This window comes from Pleurodeles waltl, chromosome 6, assembly GCF_031143425.1.
Source record: "Pleurodeles waltl isolate 20211129_DDA chromosome 6, aPleWal1.hap1.20221129, whole genome shotgun sequence".
Lineage (NCBI taxonomy): Eukaryota > Metazoa > Chordata > Amphibia > Caudata > Salamandridae > Pleurodeles > Pleurodeles waltl.
In genome coordinates, this window is record NC_090445.1 from 711,591,085 (window position 1) to 711,613,282 (window position 22,198).

General features: G+C 45.3%; 1 protein-coding gene across 4 annotated transcripts in view; it reads right to left on the reverse strand.

Annotated features, from left to right (window-relative positions):
* PLEKHA1 (pleckstrin homology domain containing A1) overlaps positions 1-22,198 on the reverse strand; it is a 411,298-nt gene that overhangs the window by 25,340 nt on the left and 363,760 nt on the right. Inside the window, exon 12 of one of the 4 annotated variants that reach the window (XM_069239183.1) lies at positions 15,240-15,310. The exons of the other annotated variants lie outside the window; for them this stretch is intronic. Within the exon in view, the coding sequence (XP_069095284.1) occupies positions 15,240-15,310 (71 nt within the window). The remainder of the gene's footprint in view (positions 1-15,239; positions 15,311-22,198) is intronic. 4 annotated transcript variants of the gene reach the window in all.

The following is a 22,198-nucleotide window of genomic DNA, read 5'->3' on the forward strand; positions in this document are numbered from 1 at the left end:
CCAGCGCTATTTGCATTGCTGTGCCCTCCTTAACAACATCCTCAAAAGGCTATCTGCATACTTCAGGCAAGGTCACTAAGGCTAAATAAGCTACGTCCCTCAAAGCATGTGTATATCTGCTTATCAGGCAAGAAGGCTCAGAGGACTCCGAGTAGCAAACATTTGTCCTCTAGCAGAGGCAGGTGCTTGAAATATCGGGGGCAGAGTCAGAATAGACAGCACTCTGCTTACCTGTGAAGCAAAACATGAACAACCAAGGTCCCAGGCACTGGATGGACAAAATGTCAGATAGGAGTAAGCAGATTTGCAACAAAACAATCTTACTACTTATGAGTAGTAGACTTGCCCAAGGCTTCCAGACATAACCAGCCAAAAGCCTCATTAACAGGAAGAACAACCAGTGCTACCTACTTATCTGCCCAAATCTCTGGGAAGAGATGCGTCTTAGATTGTTCAAAGTACAAAGAAATGTTGAGAGTCTGAGATACGTTATTAATGACAGCTGAGAACTGTCCCCGATCCATATCATTTTTGCTCCCCAGTAGCAGAAAATCAGCCTCAGGGGAAGTATCTATGCAATTGCCTTTCAGTAGTGCATGGAACAATTTTGTGAGCAGAGTGCTGGTCATCGACCTAAGGGCTGTGTTTGTGCTTTCCATGCTGTGGACATACATTTTGAAAATTTTGTAGTGTACTTTAGCAATCACTTTTTATTTATATGTGCAAGAAAACAGTGACATCCAATACAGATGCAGGAGCGCCACTAATGAAAATGATAAAATAACCTATATTCGTCATTACAGAAAAATAAAACACAGATCTCCACGTAAATAGAATTAATAGTACTTTGACAAAGCTGCATGTCAAGTGAATGTTTGTACTTGAATGCACAGTAAATGCTCCAAGTCAAATAAATAATAGCTTATATTTTGTTAACTCTCCATCTAAATGTTATCAAGTTTATCTAGACGTGCTGCAACAACCCACGCAACCATACTTTCAGCACCTTTGCTGGCATTACGCAGATTCATTATTGTACAGGAGTCTGCATACTCCTTTGGTAATAAATTATCCCCTCACCATCACCATTCCCACCAAACGACAATTTAGAAACAACAGTGGGTCACAAACTGAACCAAGCAAGTTCTCTATTTTCTTCAGATTATCCTTTATTTATTTTTTGTATCTGGGAACTCGGATTCCGAAGAAAGAAAGATTATTGTGACAGGCGCACTTCAAATGAATTCAGTCTGCTTCTATGAGCCACAACCGATGCGGAAAGCAATGCTTTTGGTGCCTCATTAGAGGAAGAAACAAAAGCTGCATCCGAGGTCAAAGGCTATCTGGGACGTTCCACTTGTCTGGGCAGAGCAGAAGCTGAAGCCAAATTCTCCGACTTTGAGAAACCAGCCAGCACTGTAGGTCTGAAGATGCCATGGAGGCTCCAGAACACATTTTAAATGGTGGCTAACTAAATATATATAGCATAGCCTTCTTAAAGTTCTCGAATTGCAAGGCAGAAGTCCACCTTTAGAGTAAAATGTATCTGCAGAATATGCTGCAGTCAGAATTGCCTCAGATAAAGATGCCAAAGCCATCTCCTGGATCTTTTGGGGTTTTCTTTGTGTTTTGCAAGCGTGATCTACGCTTATGGTTTTTATACTGGCTAATATTTTGGTTGCTTTGATAGGAACGTGTGCTTCTCAGCTTAAGACAGAGGAGGAGGCTTGGATTCAAAATTAAATTAAGTCACCAAAAGCTTCTCCTCTCTACCCTCACCGTTAGAGCCGTAAATTGCAGAAGAACAAGCAAGTCGCACGATGCGGCATCAATCATGCGACTTCACTGGATACCACAAGCACTGCTGATCTGGATCGGTCTTTCTGAATGATGAACAAGGTTACAAGCTCGATGATTTCAGGGTTAATATGACCTTAAGCATTCTTAATGAAGAAAGTAAATACGTAAATACATTGAAAAAAGATTACTTCTAGATTTGCATCATCGCAGGTACAGCAATAACGGAACGTCCGTCTTCGGACTAGCGTACTGTAAATACACTGGTGTGACATCCAAAATTGAGTTCATATAACTTCGATGACAATGTTGTGCAGCAGTTACAGGTGAAAAAACTCACCACTTTGAAATTTCAGAATCCAGTCTGCTGCACGGAGAGGATAAACTTAAGAACTCCGTAGGAGTGTTCATCCATGAGAAAGGATGTGTAATTGGCTACCTGTGGATCCGCAGGATACTGACTGGCAAACCCTTAAGGGAAAGCTTCCCCCAAAAAGTGGGCTCTCTTACTACTGTCGGGAAGAAAACCACCAAAAGACAATGATACGTCTTAGTCCATAGAGAGGACAGCTATTAGACAAAGTCTTCAGCAGCATTGCCGTCATCCTTGACACCACAGACACCAACAAATCTTTAATCCAACATAATGCAACAGCAAGGCACATGCTGCCATCTACCAAGCAGGTTTAGCAAGTATATTGCAGCCATGAGACTTCGGAAAACATTACAGAAGGAAACCTTTCTTGTGCGTTGAAATCTCTTGCTCTTTGTGTTTAGCAACGACCTACACAAGTGAATCGGTGTGTGTTAATGCAGGATCTTCTCTTTCTTGATTTCAAACCTCCAAGAAACCACAAGAACACTGCCTTTCGAGTTATAAGACTCTCTCCTAGGGCAGCCTCACTGTGGTGGTCTTTTTAAGACAGCAGTCTCACTAAAGGAAACTCTGCTTCTCCATCCATCTAAGAAGGCCAGCTACTAGTGCAGGACAATTCTGAAGACCACTGGAGTTGAGCTGAACCAAAACGGAAGATCCATGAACCTCAAGTGTTGTTATGTGAACTGGCAGAATACAAAGTGTTGTGAAAACATTCCCGTTAGTCCTTTCGACTGCCTTACAGTTTCTCTAATATTACACTCTCTTCTACTCAGTGAAATAATTAGACATCACTGCCCTCTTCTATTTCTGCCTATTGTATCATGTTTAGGACCTGCTGCACTCATAAGGTAATCAATGTTGCACTTCAGCATACCAGAACATCAAAACAAAGGCATCCAGATAGTTTTGCAGGTCTGTCGGTGGAGCAACACCATACTAGGGACCAGGAAGTGTAGGAAAGAGAAGACCAGATGCCAACTGTTTTGTTATAAAGTTTGTCTTAGAGTGTGGAAGTCCATCCAAGCTGAAAACACCAAGCATATTTCCTCCTCCACTTCAGAAAATAGCTAAAGACTCTATTCTTTAAGCAACAACCGACTCCAGTCCTCTCAGGTATAATACTAGTCTGAAGCTCACTGTCCATGTCTTACTGTCCTGCTCTCGCGTTACTGTCAAAACCAATGTCTCCTGTAGCTCCCAGTCGCCACACACACTAACTAAACCTCCCTATTTACCTACTCTTTACATCTGGGACCAGATCCCCTTCTCAATGCTAAACCCGCACCATGCTCTGCTCACCGTGCTGCACTGCTAATCCTCCCAATTATTTGCTACAGTATGTCATCCCATATCTATTATCTCCCCTCCCCATATCTCAATATGAAATATTATGTATTATAAAGTCACGTCTCTCCTATGCTGCAGTCCCGAGCCGTCCTCCCCATCCTCCTCTCTGTACTGCCCCTTCTAATGTTCACCCTGTAATGGTCATCCGCACTCCTCTGCACTGCATCAGCCACTAATGACAACACTCCATTGCTTTGCAGCATTGCTTGTACTATACAAATCCACATACATACATATACTAATGGCTAATCTGTAAATCAAATCTAACAGACAAAATTTACAAGTCCTTCCAATTGAAACTGTTACAAACCTCACAGTCTTCCACAAAATGTAGATATCAGATGTTACAAGGAGCCTATTTAATGGCACTCAATAACGAGGCTAGACAGATTAGGCAAGGACATCTGGATAAACAGAAATGCTCTTTACTACGCTGCTCCAGCTGTGCATCAGCTACACATTACATACGGGGGCTATACCTACTTGGCACACACAAATATAGCTTAGCTGTTGAAAAAATTCCTGAAGGAAAGATGGCTAGATATGGCGGAGCAGAGAGCTTTATCTTAGGCTGCTGTTTGAGGAGTGTGGCCAAGTGCTTTATCAAAGAAAACATTGATTCAGATGGCAGGGGAGCTTGAAGTTAAGCAAAAGGTGCAATCCTACCCCAGGTAAGCTTCAGCATCCACAGTATTAAGGGGTCTGTAGAGATTTTGCACAAGTCTGCAGTTAATTTTAATATTTAAAAATCCACTTTTTGAAACTGAAAATACTTTGGCATGATGGAGTCTATTTTTATCATTATTGCACAGATGTCTCACCGATTGTGAGCAGGCAGGAAGTATACTGAATTGGTACCTGCATGAGAGGTGGTTGATACTGCATCTGGCACACTTTCCTAAAGGAGGAATATGCAGCATGAATACCCCTTGTTTATCTACATACTCAATTGCTTAGAAAAAGGCAAACAAAGTTTTCAAACCCATTATCAACAGCAATTACAGGACCCTGTTTTTCTAAGATCATTTTATGACGCCAGCATGGAATGACAATAATACATTTCAGATCACCTATACAGACTTTTCACTTTGTCTTCCAAAAATAGTAAGTACTCAGAGTTTGGTTGGAATTAGATAGAATTATAAATGGGGCAGTATGTACATGGCCCAACCCCTACAGCCATTGACTATCAGGCCAGGGATAAGTTACATCCTCAGGGCCTGATCTTCAAAAAGGAAAATGTAACTTACCGTGTAAGCATCTGTTTGTGGCATTTAGTGCTGTAGATTCATAAGCTGTGCATACTCCTGCCATCTGGTGTTGGGTCTAGATGTGTGCAAGCTGGATTTCTTCGAAGAAGCCTCAAGAGTCAGAAGGTACAGTGACTCCTCCTCTTATTGATAATGAGTGTGGTCGTTGACACCATTGTCAGATTATTTTCCCACACGCCGGGTGAGGATGCAATGTGAAGCAAAGTGATGTGTACAGAAATGTCCATGTAAAAGAGGGAAAAGAGATAGAAAAAGGCATTGCAGTGGCCACAGCTGCCCGGCGAGGAGGGTGGATGCATGTAAATCTACAGCACTACATGCCACAAACAGATGCTAACAGGCTAAGTCATATTTTCCGTTTGATGCTTGTATGGCTGTAGATACACACGCTGTGCACAGACTGTAAAGCAGTCCTCCCGAAAGTGGTGTGGCCTGTCTGTGGGTGTGCCAATAGATTGAAAGTGTGTACAGAGTACTGCCTGGCCAACACTGGTTTGTTTGCCAGCTACTACATCCATGGAGCAATATTTTGTAAAAGAATGTGGTATAGACCAGATAGTTGCTTTGCATGTCAGCTATTGGAATGTTCCCCAAGAAGGCCATAGAGGCTCCTCTTTTCCAAGTGGAGTGGGCTCTAAGAGGAATGGGCACAGTCCTCTAAGCTCTAGCATAGCATGTCTGACTGCATCTTACAATCCATCTAGCAATGCTGGATTTGGACAGTGCCTTCCCTTTATGGGTTTGGAGAAAGCAACAGTGTTGTTGTTTGTTCCTAAATGGTTTAGGCTGACAATGTACCACATAAGGGCTCATTTCACAGCCTTAGTCAGGCTGCGGGAAGAAGACAGGAAGGTCTATGGATTAAGGTGAATCTGGGAGAACACCTCAGGAAGGACTTTGTGGTCAGTGTGGAGTACAACCCTAGCCCTTCGTACTTGGAAAAACGGTACTTCAACGGTTAGTACCTGTGGCTCACTGAAATACCTGAGTGTAGGGAGAGGACAAGAAACGCCACCTTCTAATAGAGGAAGTGAAGAGGGATGGAGTGAAGGGGCTCAAAAAGAGGACCTATAAGCCTTGTTAGTACATTGTTGAAGCTCCAAACCGGGGCTGATGGGGAAATGACTCTCTTGAGACCCTCAATGAAATACTTAATGACTGGAATCCTGAAAAGAGAGATATGTGTGGTCTGTTCCGAAGATGGGCAGCCAAAGCAGCCAAGTGTAGTTGTATAGCGGTGAAGGCCAGTCCGCAAAATTGCAAGTGAAGCAGATAGAAGACAATGGCTTGCACTGTGGCCATTAAGGGGTCAATTTGTTTTGAGTGACAGTAGTACACAAACCCATTCAACGTGGCCACGTAACAGACACAGGTGGTAGGTCTGCATGCTTCCTTGAGAATTCTAATTAAGGAACCCAAATCCTGGGACCTGAGGAGCCAAATCGCAATGTTGAGATACCTAGGTTCTGGGTGCCTTATTTCTCTATAGTTCTGCATGAGAAGGTCTGGCTGGTTGGATAACTGGAGATGTAGAACCAGGGAGAGTTCGAGCAGAGTTGTGAACCAGGGCTAGTGGGACCATGTAGGAGCCCCTGGGATGAGGGTGAGAGATGCCTGCTGAAGCCTCTGAACCACAAAGGGAGGTGGAGGGAGAGGTGGAAAAACATAGGTAAATTTCCCTTCCATAGTGCTTTGCCATTGTGACTATAGGTGTGGGAACCTGGAGTCCAAGTTTGGGCATTTGGAATTTTTTGCAGTGGCAAAGAGGTCTATCTCTGTGAAGACCCGTTGTCAGAAGTACTGGAGCCTTCAACACTAACTGAATGGCTAGGAGCTCCAGGTAGTTGATGTGGTGGACCTGGTGTTTGGGCTGCCATTGGTTTTGGAGGGTCAGGTCCTGTAAGTATGCACCCCATACAGTAAAGGAGGCATCTGATGTAACAGTCCTCTGTGGAACTGGTTTGAAGAAAGGCCGCCCCTGCAACAGGTTGTTGGTGTTTCACGACTGCACAGAGCGGCAACTGCGAGGATCAACACTAGATTCTCCCAATGATCCTTTCCTTGAGACCACTGCTGTGCTAGACATTCCTGCAACAGACGCATGTGTAACCTGGCACAAGGTACTAAAGCAACGCAGGAGGCCATGATGCTGAGGAGGCACATAACTGTCCTGACAGTCAAAATAATAAAGAGGGACTAGTGCTTGGAAGGACTGGATATTGGCAGGGTTTGGGTAGGCCATCCCAACTTTTCAGTAGGGTTGTTTTCAGGGGGGGGGGGGTTTGAGATGGGATTTCATGGTGTTGATAGTAAACTCTAACACAAGTAGGAGGTTTTTTGTGATTTGTGTGTCTGCGGCATTGCTGGAGGGCGGCACTCTTGATCAGGCAGTCATCCAGCTATGGGAAAGACATGGACGCCCTGTCTGTGCAGATGAGTGGTCACCACCATGAGGCATTTGGTGACAACCTGGTGTGGAGTGGTGACCCAAAAGGGAGCACTTTGAACTTGTAATGCTTTCTGCTGGCCAAAAACCTGAGATATCAGCAATGCACCAGGTGTATTGATACGTGGAAATAGGTGTTCTTCAGGTTGAGCGCTTTCATGAAGATGCCTTGTAGCAGAACCGTAATGACATCTTGAAGAGTACCCATATGGAAGAGCTCTGAGAGCATGCATTCTTTTAGGGGCCTGAGAGCCTCAATGGGTCTGCGGAAGCATCCTTTTTTTGGTGATTAGGAAGTACAAATAGTATACGCTCATGCCCTGGTTATGATGGGGGACAGGTTGTATAGCCCCTTATAAGAAGGAGCTCTTGATTCTCTTCCCTGAGCAGCCTTTGGTACTCTGGGAAGAGTCTTTGTTTGCGAGGTGCAATGGAGGGAGGTGTGGAAGTTACTTCCAGACAATAACCATGTTGGATAACAGTCAACAGCCACTGGTCCAAGGTGATATTCCACTAGGAGGGAAAGATTCACTGACGGCGCACCCTAAGAGATGTTGAGTAATTATTCGGGGGGGGGGGGCAAACCATTCAGGACTTGGTGGTGACAGCTTCTTTGGGGAAGCCACCTCTACCTTTGCCTTTCAAATTCTTGCCTCTGTAGGATTCCCCTAAAGTAGCCTCTGGGAAAGGACTGCTTGGCCTGTGGATGCTAGTAAGACATGGAGGTGTCTGTAGAGGTGGTCTTTGAGACTCCACAGTAGGGCGTGTGATGAAGGGAGCTGTTAGGAGCAGGTGTTTGAAGGTCGCCCATAGCCTTTGCTGACTCCGTATCTTTGATAATGTTTTTTAGCATCTGGTCAACATGCTGGCCAAATAAGTCATGGCCATCGACCTGCATGCTGTGCAGGTTCTACTACACTTTCAGCTTGAAGCCAGAAATATGGCGCTAGGCATGTCTGCACAAGAGGACACTGAAGTTAACCCCTTTTGCAGCAGTGTTGGTTGCATCGAATATGCAGTGGATAGTGGTGTTATAGAACTGTTTCTCCTCAGAGATGATCTGATAACCCTTTTTCCTGTGCCCCTATGGGAGTTGTTGGAGGAGCTCCTCCATCTCATCCCAGTGGGCATGGTTGTAAGGAAATGGCTCCCTGTTGCAATTACCCCCCACCTTTTGCCTGATATTGATGCTGACTTGACTGAGAAGTGTGCTGGGACCCTGCTAACCAGGCCCCAGCACCAGTGTTCTTTCACCTAAAATGTACCATTGTCTCCACAATTGGCACAACCCTGGCATCCAGGTAAGTCCCTTGTAACTGGTACCCCTGGCACTAAGGGCTGCAGCATGTCTTATGCCACCCTAGGGACTCCTCACTCAGCACAGACACACTGCTTGCCAGCTTGTGTGTGCTGGTGGGGAGAAAATGACTAAGTCTCAGGGTGCCATGCCAACCTCACACTGCCTGTGGCATAGGAAGTCACCCCTCTAGCAGGCCTTACAGCCCTAAGGCAGGGTGCACTATACCACAGGTGAGGGCATAGGTGCATGAGCACTATGCCCCTACAGTGTCGAAGCAAAACCTTAGACATTGTAAGTGCAGGGTAGCCATAAGAGTATATGGTCTGGGAGTCTGTCAAAAACGAACTCCACAGCTCCATAATGGCTACACTCAATACTGGGAAGTTTGGTATCAAACTTCTCAGAATAATAAACCCACACTAATGCCAGTGTTGGATTTATTAAAAAATGCACACAGAGGGCATCTTAGAGATGCCCCCTGTATTTTACCCAATTGTTCAGTGCAGGACTGACTGGTCTGTGCCAGCCTGATGACAGACGAGTGTCTGACCCCATGTGGTGAGAGCCTTTGTGCTCTCTGAGGACAGAAACAAAAGCCTGCTCTGGGTGGAGGTGCTTCACACCTCCCCCCCTGCAGGAACTGTAACACCTAGCAGTGAGCCTCAAAGGCTCAGGCTTCGTGTTACATTGACCCAGGGCAATCCATGCTAGTGGAGATGCCCGCCCCCTGGACACAGCCCCCACTTTTGGCGGCAAGTCCAGGGGAGATAATGAGAAAAACAAGGAGGAGTCACTGACCAGTCAGGACAGGCCCTAAGGTGTCCTGAGCTGAGGTGACTCTGAATTTTAGAAATCCTCCATCTTGCAGATGGAGGATTCCCCCAATAGGATTAGGGATGTGCCCCCCTCCCCTCAGGGAGGAGGCACAAAGAGGGTGTAGCCACCCTCAGGGCTAATAGCCATTGGCTACTAACCCCCCAGACCTAAACACACCCCTAAATCACGTATTTAGGGGCTCCCAGAACACAGCAAGATAGATTCCTGCAACCTAAGAAGAAGAAGGACTGCTGAGCTGAAAACCTGCAGAGAAGACGGAGACACCAACTGCTTTGGCCCCAGCTCTACCGGCCTGTCTCCCCACTTCTAAAGACACTGCTCCAGCAACGCGTTCCACAGTGTCTAGTGACCTCTGAAGCCTCAGAGGACTACCCTGCATCTAGAAGGACCAAGAACTACCGAGGACAGCGGCTCTGCTCGACAAAGACTGCAACTTTGCAACAAAGAAGCAACTTTGAAACAACACGTTTCCCGCCGGAAGCGTGAGACTTTGCACTCTGCACTCGATGCCCCCGGCTCTACTTGTGGAGAACAAACACCACAGGGAGGACTCCCCGGCGACTACGAGACCGTGAGTAGCCAGAGTTGACCCACCTGAGCCCCCACAGCGACGCCTGCAGAGGGAATCCCGAGGCTCCCCCTGACTGCGACTGCCTGATTCAAAGACCCGACGCCTGGTAAAGACTGCACCGGCAGCGCCCAGGACCTGAAGGATCCGACCTCCAGTGCAGGAGCGACCCCCAGGTGGCCCTCTCCCTTGCCCAGGTGGTGGCTACCCCGAGGAGCCCCCCCTTGCCTGCATCGCTGAAGAGACCCCTTGGTCTCCCACTGAAACCTATTGCGAACAAGACGCCTGTTTGCACACTGCACCCGCCCGCCCCCGTGCCGCTGAGGGTTTACTTTTTGTGCTGACTTGTGTCCCTCCCGGTGCCCTACAAACCCCCCCCTGGTCTGCCCTCCGAAGTCGCGGGTACTTACCTGCTGGCAGACTGGAACCGGGGCACCCCCTTCTCCATTGAAGCCTATGCGTTTTGGGCACCACTTTGACCTCTGCACCTGACCGGCCCTGAGCAGCTGGTGTGGTAACTTTGGGGTTGCTCTGAACCCCCAACGGTGGGCTACCTTGGACCCAACTTTGAACCCTGTAGGTGGTTTACTTACCTGCAAAACTAACAAACACTTACCTCCCCCAGGAACTGTTGAAAATTGCACTGTGTCCAGTTTTAAAATAGCTTATTGCCATTTGTGTGAAAACTGTATATGCTATTTTGCTAATTCAAAGTTCCTAAAATTCCTAAGTGAAATACCTTTCATTTAAAGTATTGTTTGTGAATCTTGAACCTGTGGTTCTTAAAATAAACTAAGAAAATATATTTTTCTATATAAAAACCTATTGGCCTGGAATTGTCTTTGAGTGTGTGTTCCCCATTTATTGCCTGTGTGTGTACAACAAATGCTTAACACTACCCTCTGATAAGCCTACTGCTCGACCACACTACCATAAAATAGAGCATTAGAATTATCTCTTTTTGCCACTATCTTACCTCTAAGGGGAACCCTTGGACTCTGTGCATGCTATTTCTTACTTTGAAATAGTACATACAGAGCCAACTTCCTACAATGGTCATACCTCAAGAGCAGCCCAATGGCATTAATAATAAGCCAATAGCTGAACGGTTGCTTAGTCCCCACATACCTTCAGCACCTATATGTTTGTTATCTTTATAGGGTGGAGGAAAGTACCCTCTTTCTTGGCATGGTTACCCCCATTTTCTGCCTGTTGTCAGTGTGTGACTGTGTTTACTGGGATCCTGCTAACCAGGAACCCAGTGATTATGCTCTCCCCCTTTAAACTTGGTTACTTGAACTACATACACCCCACACTTGGCATTCAGGTGCACCCATGTAAGTCCTAAGTATATGGTACCCAGGGCACTGTGGTTCCAGGGGATCCCCATGGACTGCAGCAGGTATTAAGACACCCATGGGGAGCCCATGCAAAGTGTATCTGCAGGTCTGCCACTGCAGTCTCTGTGAAAAGGTGCATGCGCCCTTTTCACTACAGGTCACTGTAAGTCACCCCTATAGTAGACCCTCCTAGCCCAGAGGGCAGGGTGCAGGTACCTGCACTAGCAGAGGTGCCCCCACAAACTCCAGTTTCATTTTCCTGGACTTCATGACTGCGGGGACACCATTTTAGGCAGGTACTGGACATAGGTCAGTAACTGTGTCCAGCTACATAATGGTAACCCCGAACCTGGGATGTTAAGTATCAGACACGTTGAATCATACGCCAAAACTGTTGTCAGTATTGGAATTATGATTCCATGCACTCTGGGGGCTCCTTAGAGGACCCCCAGCATTGTTCCTACCAGCCGTCTGGGATTTTCTGGTCAGCCCAAGCTGCTGCCACCCCTCAGGCAGGTATCTGCCCTCCTGCTGCCTGATGAGCTTAAGTCCAAGAAGGCAATACAAAGGATTTGCTTTGGGAGAGGGGAGTAACACCCTCGCCCTTTGGAAATAGGTGTTACATGGCTTGGGAGGGGTAGCCTGCCCAAGCCACTGGTATATATTGAAGGGCACATTTGGTGCCCTCCATGCATAAACCAGTCTACACCGGTTCAGTGACCCCTGCTCTGGTGCAAAACTTGACAATTGAATGGGGCGTGACCACTCCTCTGTCTGTCACCACCCCAGGGACAGTGCCCAGAGCTCCTCCAGAGGGTCCCTTGATTCTGCCATCTTGAATCCAAGGTGGGCAAAGGCCTCTGAGAGCATCTGAGTGGTCAGGTCAGGCAGGTAACATCAGAGAGCCCCTCCTGACAGGTAGATACCAGGCTAGGTGACCAATACCCCTTTCGGGGCTACTTAGGGTTTTCCTCTGGGGTGGGTCCTCTGCAGCCTCTGCTTTGACTTCAAGCCACTGGAACGGAGACTGGACCCTCCAGGATCCGACAATCTGCATTCACGACGAAGACTCTGCTTGCAACATTGTCTCTACGGCTCCTTCCAGCTTCTGCAACATTTCCCCAGCTGTGCATCCTCTGAGGGAGGCAAGTCTTCAGTCTGCACAAGAAGGAAGAAGGAATCTCTCTTGGAGTGAGGCAGTCACTCCCCTGCATCCGCAGGCAACCACTGCAACGATGACCGGCTGTGTGGATCTCCTCTCATCCTGAGCTGCGTGGATCCTGCATCAAGGGTTGTAGTCCGGAGTAGTCCTCTTGGTCCTCTCTGCCAGCTGTCCAACTTTGGTGGAGGTAAGCCCTTGCATTCCCATGCAGGACAATACCCTGTGCACTGCGTCCCTTGCAGCTACCAAGGCTAGTTGGCATTTCCTCCAAGGGATCTTCAAGCTCCTTGTAACCCCCCATCCCTCAGAACTCCTTCCTGTGACGCACAACCCTCTGCGTGCTTCTCCTGCGGCGCGAGACCATTCTCCAGTTGTGCTGCTTGGGCTCCTCTTTGGAAAACACCTGGTTCCTCTTCCAGTGGGTGTCCTGTGGGGGCTGCCTTTTCTTCTGTGGACCCTCTACTTTGCTGCGGGTCCTCCTAGGACTCCCCCCATGGGTTGAGTCCTCCTGGACCTTGCTGGTCCCCAGCAGCTCCACTTTTGCTTCACCGCGACTTCTGCCTTTACCAAGGCTTGTTGGTGGCTTTCCCACACCGCTGACCAACTTCAATCTTCCATCAGGCGTGGGACGTTGCCTGCATCTCTAGGAACTCTCCACCGACTCCAGGGCTGCAGTGCTGACCGTCTTCGGTTTACTGTCAACCAACTCCTGCAATGCAGACTGGTGGGTAGCGGCTCCTGCCCCCACCGGACAGTTCTGTGACTTCTGGACTTGGTCCCCTTCTTACACAGGTCTTCCTCTTCAGGAATCCACAGCTGGTTTCTTGCAGTCTTGTCTGGGTGTTGCATTACCTTCTTTTTTGTCCTTTTGGATAGTTTGGGGGGAAATCCAGTAATTTACTCCTTTCTTCCTGGTCGCTGGGGGGCACTGTGGTACTTACCTTAAGGGTTTCCTAGTTCCTCCAGCTCCCTTCTACGCATCCCATTTACCTAGGTGGGGGTCCTGCATTCGCATTCCATTTTTTTTGTATATGGTTTGGGCTCCCCCTAGGGTCACTATTGCCTATTGCACTGTTTTCTATTGCTTTTTATGCCTATTTTTCATTACTAGTGTACATATCTAGTGTGTTACTTACCTCCTATTGGAGGGTTGCCTTTCTAGTACTTTTTGGTAATTGCGTCACTAAAATAAAGTACCTTTATTTTTGTAACACTGAATGTTTTGTTTCATGTGTGTTAGTGCTGTGTGACTAAAGTGGTATTGCATGAGCTTTGCATGTCTCCTAGATAAGCCTTGGCTGCTTATCCACAGCTACCTCTAGACAGCCTGGCTTCTAGAGACTACTTACACTACAATACACTAATAAGGGATAACTGGACCTGGTATAAGATGTAAGTACCATAAGTACCTACCACACACCAGGCCAACTTCCTATAAGGGACATCACCAGTAGCTTGGGAGTTGGCCCTCTTACAGGCGGTATTGACAACCAGAGACACAGGTGCGAGCTGGCCATGAATGTAAATGGAGTCAGTAGAGGAGGCCTTGTATTTCTTGTCCACTCTGGGTGTAATGACCATGGCGTGGACCGGGTCTTGAAAAATGTCAAGGGAATTGTGCAGCATGACCCTGAGCAAGCAGATGTTTTGGTTGGAGAGGTGGGTGGAGTAGAGGGTCTTGTTGGTAGGTGCAGAGGGCTTCAGTTTCTCGATGTCCTCCGTGCCGAAGAGGTCCAAGTTGTCAGCTCCGTTCCTGTGCAACATCTTGAGATGGCAAGCCCCAGGCATGGAGGGCCTTTTTTGGGGCAGTAAAAGTAGCAGGCATCGCAGGAAACCTCATTTTGCTTGAGTGAAACACACAAATTACAGACCTGATGGAGATCAGTCTAAGGGGACTTCAGGTGGCAGAGAGGACTGTAGCAGAATGGCATCCTTTCCATCACAGTTGAGGCATGGTGGAAAGACGCAGTCAAGAGACTGAGGTAGGCCCCAAAGAGTGAAGCCCCACAAGGGGATGAGGCCGAACCAAAAGACGCTTGACTGAAGCTGCAATCATCAAACCGAGACAGAGGGAGAAGAGAGACACAATCAAGAGCAATACCAACGTAGGAAAGGAACCCAAGTGGAAGAAAAAAGAGCATTGCAACAGTGTCGAACTGGAACATGAGAGCAAATGTCCGAAACCAAACCCAATGGCGGAAACAAAATAATCTAACAATTGAGTCAATTACCATGCGCATTACCAGCAATGGGAGGAGTAACTGTATCTAGTGACTCAAAAGGCTTCTTCAAAGAAAAACAACTTGCACACATCTGGACACCACACTAGATGGCATGAGTATGCACAGCATGTGTATCTACAGCCACATAAGCCTAAAAAATTATCTTTCCGCAAACACAGATCTTGGCTACTGAACACTGAAGAAGACTAAAACAAATAGGACTAGGGCACAGGGGTCCAGTTTCACATTTTCTGTCAGAACATCAAACACCACAGGTCCTTCCATCACAAATTCCCTGCTGGTACAATCTGTTAAAGGTCATTAAAAACATTTTACTTCATTCTCATGTGGACTCAGCAAGCATAAGAGAGGTGCCTGAGAAAAGAGCATGAAGGCTGCAGTGAAAAGGGTAATGGGTTAGTATGTTGTGACAGCCGTGGAGTTATACTGTGAATGAATGTGTTAGTGCTTGATGCTGGCAGTTATGGGGTGTGTTGGCACAGGGGTGGGCAGTGCATATGTAGAGCAGCAGACTGGAGCCTCTAGTCAAGAGGCAATATGACCACGTACGTGCTGCACTCTCCTGTTCTGGATGTGTACCGCTGTATGCAAGGGTTTGACAGCCTTCTGGCTTGCCGCATCTGGAAGGACACAGTGGAGTTCAATTAAAGGCACCTGTGTGGAAGAGAGACATGGAGGAGAGGACGAACGAATATAGGCTAAAGAAATAGTCGGAACTGAAATGGAAGACAGGTAAATGGCAGGATATCAGAAAAAGAAAGCAAAAGCAATGTATGAAAGAGAAAAAACAACAAACAGGGAAAGGAACAGAAAATGGCAGACAGGGAATTTGGAGAGTAAATATGAAAAAAGAGACAGATGAGAAGAGTTGACGTGAGGGAAAACCTTGATGAGTTTTAAAGACAGGGTATAGTAATTTGAATGTCACACTCAGACAGGGAATTAGTAAACCTTCTAGCCTGATGTAGTAATATCTCTTTTCTGCAAGTCAAAAATAAGGCGTATTGTTGATTTGGGCGTGTTTAATTTTGGCCACTACTTCTACAAGTATCCAAATCAAAAGTGATTGCTTAAGAACATTTTTAAAAATATGTCTCGGGAAATGAAACCCTGCATCAAAAACCCTGAAAAGCTGCCCCTTGCTCCAGGTCAATCAAACAATTTAATCAAATTCAACATCCTCTGCCCCAAATGCAAGACATTTTAGGGAAATAGTCCTAAGGGCTTATCAAACAAATTACTTACCTTCGATAACGATGAGTAGAGACAGGATTCTAGCTGCAGATTCCTTAACTTAGAATCTTCCAATGGCAGCATCCTGGATCTAGAAACGTTTTCCCCTAGTACATCTGGGCATCATGCGACTCCGTAATGACATTGTCCGCCACATGTGACGTCAACGGAGTCCATGTAGCTCCCCCACTGACGTCAGTTTCTTCCGTGACTATTTCCCACGCTCAAAATGTGGAGTCACAGTAGAAACTGGTAATGGAAACAGCGTGCTTCAAATAAAAGACACCCTTGTGCCAATTATCACATAAATCTTAAACCTAGATGTAGATTTCTAATACGAAATCCATGGAGACCACAGAGGAACTCAGTTCGTAGAGGGGAAAGGATGGGAGGGTTGTTAAGGAATCTGAGGCTAGATCCTGTCTCTACCAGATACATTGTTACCAAACGTAAGTAACTTGTTGATCTGATAGAGACATCTAGCCACAGATTCCTTAACTTAGAATCAGATACCAAAGCATAAAACCCCAGAGAAGGGGGTGTAAACAGAGACTATTGAAAGTGTCTAAGTTTCATGAAACCGGTCGAGAACAAGAGCAAAAGACCAGAGAGAAGAAAAAATGAGGGAGAATAATAACATGGTCATCAACATCTCAACCTGTGGAAGTAAGCACAGGTGAGTAACACCATAAAACAGGAAAGCACAGAAATAAGCTCATCTGTGTTAGAGAAAAAAATAAATTATTTCCTGTTAGCATGTCAATCATGTGTCATAGGCGACTTAACCACGGGGAAAGCCGTTTATGTAGAAGGAAAGCTGAGTTAGTACTGGAGAAAACAAATTAAGTATCCGAAAAAGTACCCAAGAGAATGACATCCTCATTAGGAAAAAGAATTGCTGAAAAGTCAACTGTAAGAAAAGGGATATAAAAACGGTAAGAACATGGGTAAAAACACACCTATGACCGCACAATTAAAATTTTATTTGATACAATGAAATTTATGTTCTGAGAACAGCAACGGTCTAGAAAAATATGAAAACACCGAAATATAGAAGAAAGTATATATGCTTTAACATACTGCACTACCAAGGACTCCACAGAGGAACCACCGATTAGGAGTTAGGAAGCATAAAAACATGGAATGAAGAAAGCTATGTGAACATGAGTAATCAGTGTAAAAGGAGGTGAACAGTACTACCTAACATAAAGGTACTCGCTCGTCTGAGGGAGAGAAAACCCATGTTCGAACTGAATTGCAAGGCTGTTGAAATGACCACAGCACTGTGATCATAAAGAACCAGAAAACTTGGATAAAGACTACCCATGATTTCATGATAGTAGGAGCAACTCGGCTAGTGGATATAAATCTATCCATTCCTAGATGTAGACTGTAAATGCAGGTTCCCCGCTGTTGTAACACAGAGTAGCATAAATGGTCATGGGCAGATCTTCTCACTATGGAAAAGTATATACCAATCAGACCTACATCAAAAGGCAATATAAAAGAGTATCTTGCGCATAGAAAACAGACAGTTACCCACAGTGAAGAGAACAACACTAATCATGTGTCATATGAAATACTTTACCCCCAGGAAAAGTAGCAAATATAAGAAAAACATCATCAAGGTGTGTAGAATACACATCTACTGACAATGAAGGAAAAAACCAACACCTATTTAGTACCAAGCATATATGTATATATGAAAACATGTGCACACACACACACACATATATATATATATATACATATATATAACACCAATAGGTGAACATGTGTTTGTCACTGAAAGTGATTTAACTTATTTATTTTATTTATTTATTTTTTTAAGGCAAGAAGGGCCTTGGTATAGAAGTGGAAAGAGATGTCAATATAGGATGAAAGGATGTAGTAGAAAGACCTCAATAGTGAAACTATAAAACTGTCTAGATTCTTAGGAAGAGAATCAGTCTGAATTTAATGAATACATCCAATAAGAACACACCTCCAAGTATGAACTCAACTACAACAATAGAGTCATGTAAAAAGAAAGCAATTGTACCTATATGAGGCATTAATGAACCTTATCAAATATGAAAGATATATTATCCTCCTACTGAAAAAGTACCTCTGAAAAGGGGCAAAATCCTTTCAAAGGAAGTCTTGCACGCAAGGGCAATAAATGTAAAAGAACTCCATAGAGTTCAATAACAAGAAGTCTACACAGTAGACTAAGCAAAATTAACAAAGAGGTACATGTCCACTAAGACGTATTATGGACTGAAAGAAGTCAGGAAAAGAAATAAGAATGTGCAAAGAACAGCTCAACACTATACAAAAGTCTGTACTAAAGTGTAGAAAATACATAAACTGCAAGGAATACGTAACAGAACCCTATAAGACCAATACAAGAAAGGTCTGAAAATCCTGAAGAAAAGTGTGATATCAGAGGAAAAAGATAAAAGTACCTCTCAAAAGGTGAAGCAACACCTATATGACAATACAAGGGGATGTAGCCACCAATACTCTCAGTGGCACAGAAAACCCAAAGAGCTGGTAATATCCCCAGTTACCTATAAGGGATACTAGGAAAATGGTATAAATGCAAAAGTTAGAAAAACTGTCTGCCAGGGGAGAATTAGCAAAACTCCCCACGAAAGGTGAAACCAGGTATAAATGCTCTTTAGCATACTAGCACAGGACGTACATACCCCACTTAGAGTATGATATATACCAGACAGGTAACAACTCTTAACCATAAGTTTGTCTTCAGAGTGAAGCAAACAATATCACCTTACATTGGGTGGGCTATAAATGATAACCTCTAATTGAGCAAAAGTAAAAATAATAATAATAATAATAATAATAATAATAATAATAAAGAAAGAAGCCTGAAACATCAGGCATGAAAAAGTCCATAGGGCAGGGGTCTTCAAACTGGAGGGTGGGCCCCCCTAGGGGGGGAGCTCAAGTGATCCCAAGGGGGCACCAAGCTCTGGTCAAAAGAATCATTACACAAATAACAGTGTTTTGTTTTAAGCAGAAACATGCTATTGCATTTTTAAAAAGGTAACAGTATTTAACTGCAATGTTTAAATACATCTAGACATGTTTAAACATTGCCATCTTTATAAAATAGTTGTGAAAAAATTCTGAAGGGGGGCCCAATGATTTTTATTTTTCAACTGCATTAAAAAGTTTGGAGACCACTGCTATAGGGTGTCAGAGCACAACATTATGGCAATGACAAGCCAGGGAAACTCGCCACCTGGCAAGAAGGAACACCCACCTGGCATTCCAATGAAGCATAATGGGATAACTGAAAGCCTTGCGGCCCTGCAGAAGCAAGGCTGACATGAGGAACACTAAAGAACAAGTAACAGCACAGTAGAGATGAAGAGATAAAGGATAGAAAGTGAGAAACAAAGTTAACGCAGTGCTCCACCCGTACAGTTTTGAAAACGTCTCAAGGCCGAGTAAGTCTGTGCACCGAACAAATAGGCACCATCAAATGGCAGGTCCAGTAATGTAGATTGGATTGGCACTGAGAACCATGAGGTACGTAACCAGGCACAGCGACGGAGTGCAACTGAAGAAGTCATAGCTCGACCCACAGAGTCAGTGGAATTTGTGCTGCAGCAAATGATTAATTTAGCTGCATTCCGCCAGTCCTGAGTTAAAGAGTACTCCTGACCTCATCTGGAAGCGAGGGTAAACTGTTTGCTAAAGAGTCCCAGAATGAATTAAATAAACGTCCAAGAACACGAGACGTGTTCACAGAACACAGAACAGAACTTGTGGATGAAAAAAATATGCCTGCCAAAGACATCTAGAGCACTGGACTATCAGGAGGAGTATGGAGGAGGGCACCTATATCAGGTAAAGTTAAAGTGGCCTGTGCCACAAAACTGTGAGTAGTAGGAGGTCTGAGCAAACAAGGTGGATCACACAGGGCAGGACAGTGCCTGTGGGATATATCCCGGTCAACAGGGGCTCCTGTAGCACGCTTAGCCCAAGCACCCAACAGGACATCATGTAGTGCCTCGGTATAAGGAAGCACCGGCTCAACCCCGGTCAGGCTTTGATGGAGTATATCAATTAAGGGATATGAAGTCCTTTCCATTAAGGGAAGGGTTAGACCTAACACCTCCGCAATCCTCTTTAGCATGTCCAGGAGGGGAAAAGAGGCCTGACGCAGGAGAAGAATCCAAGCCACTAGCAGCAGCCAGATCACACAACCAGCTTCCCTCTCTAGGAGGCCCCGACTCCAGAAGCCTCTCTCCACCATCTCCTGCAGCAGGAACAACAGGAATGGAGTCTTGTGGAGGAAGGATCAGCGCAGTTCCCGATGTTGACCTGCGTCAAGAAGGTGATGTCTTGACATCGACGTCAGATGGAGAGGGTGAGTTTGATCGGCACCACCAGTGAAGTTGCTGGAGTCAGCTGATCGGATATCGGCGTTGAAGGTGGGCACTCTGAAGGGCTGTGCACTGGCATTGCAGGAGTCACGTCAAAGGACGCTGTAGCCCTAACTGAGGCAAAAGGTAAACCCGCCGGCATGGGCACAGTCAAGGCACTGCGCAACTCCTTAGGACCAACAGGAACTCCAGAGGAGGGTGGCTAACCAAGGATTGTGTGCAGGGAAGAATAATATGCACGCATCTGGTCTAGAGTCACCCCATGTCCCGGAAACAAAGGAAGGTGTGGGCAAACCTTGACCTTGTCTCCTCGGCTGAGGAATGACGAGAGGTCGAGTGGGGTGAGGTCGGTAAATGCAGAGGCCTCGACCGTTTATGCGACTTACCTTTGGACGTCGACAGAGATCGGCGTCCACGAGAGCATCTCTTCAAGCGGATTCGTGAACGGACGTCAGACTGATAAGGAAACTTCAGGTGGAAGGAAGATAGACTTCACCATCCACGCTGCTACAAGCATCATCCTACGCTCGCAAAGAGCCTTTGGCTGAAGTTGCTGACAGGAGCCGCAATCCTTGGCATCATGGTGCTCACCTAGGCACCACATGCACACTGAATAGGGATCCATAGCCGACATCTGCCAAACACAGGACCCACAAGGTTTGAATCTCAAAGACATAAGAAGCACACTGTTCTGAATATGATGAAAACATTGAAGGCAATCAAAAAGACATCCAGAACAACCGTCTCTGGATCCCCCTTGCAAGCACGAAAAAGGAGGAACTGACGTCAGCGTAGGAGTTCTATGGACTCCGTAGACCTGACATCTGGTGGACGACGTCATTACAGAGTTGCATGATGCACTCTGCTGACACCCAGACGTACTAGGTGAAAAGGTTTCCAGATCCAGGCTGGCGCCTGGAGAAAAACTTTAAGTTAAGGAATCTGCAGTTAGATGTCTCTATCAGATGAAGCTGGCAGCAGAAGGTCCCTGAAAGCAACTGGATCAAAACTGTATTACTAACTAAATTGCAGAAGCAGAGATCAATCTCGTTTTTCACTATTCAGCAACTATAAATGATGCTTTACAAAATAAATTTAAAAAACATTTAATTGAGAATTTTGATTATGTACGTATTCACCCACTTAATTTTCTCAAAGAATTAGGCCACAACAATAAAGGAAAAATGAGATGACCAATCAATCTAGTGCCTTTTTCATTGCGTTCATTAGGCATTACAGGTTTGTTTAGTACATGCTTCCAACAGCAAACCATTGTTTAGTTGTGAATCTGACATTCAGATCACAACCAGCTCGTTGAGTCCACTATAACCCACACAATCTGCCACAGTTTTACTAAGAGGGCCAAAGGCAACAAGTTGAAAACTCAGAATAATTCTATAAATAAATGTGTCATACATTAATTGCTTTAAGGTTAAAAATCATACAGCGGACAGGACCAATTCTTATTCCAAATAGGAACCAGTGAAAACAGTACAGAAATTCACAACAATTATGAATTTCGTGGAGCCATTCAAACTATATTTGTTTAAACTGGAATGTAGGGTACATTGTATCCAAAGATGCGGGGAAAGAAATCAATACATTACCACTTTCTTTTAAGCCTTGCTTTTAAAAGATCAAAGGACAACATCAGCTGACAGAACGTATTTTCTCTTATATTGATGTAATGACAATTTGCATAGCAGTTAACACCATGAATCATATGCATGCTAAACAGTCATATTCTCGTGATTATGAATATTGTAAATGTACAATATTAGTGGACAAACAATGCACACAATGCAGTGCAAAAAGGTGAGCACAGTTATTGAAAAGGCGAATGGAGACTGTGCTAAAGGGGTTGAAACAGAATCTAAT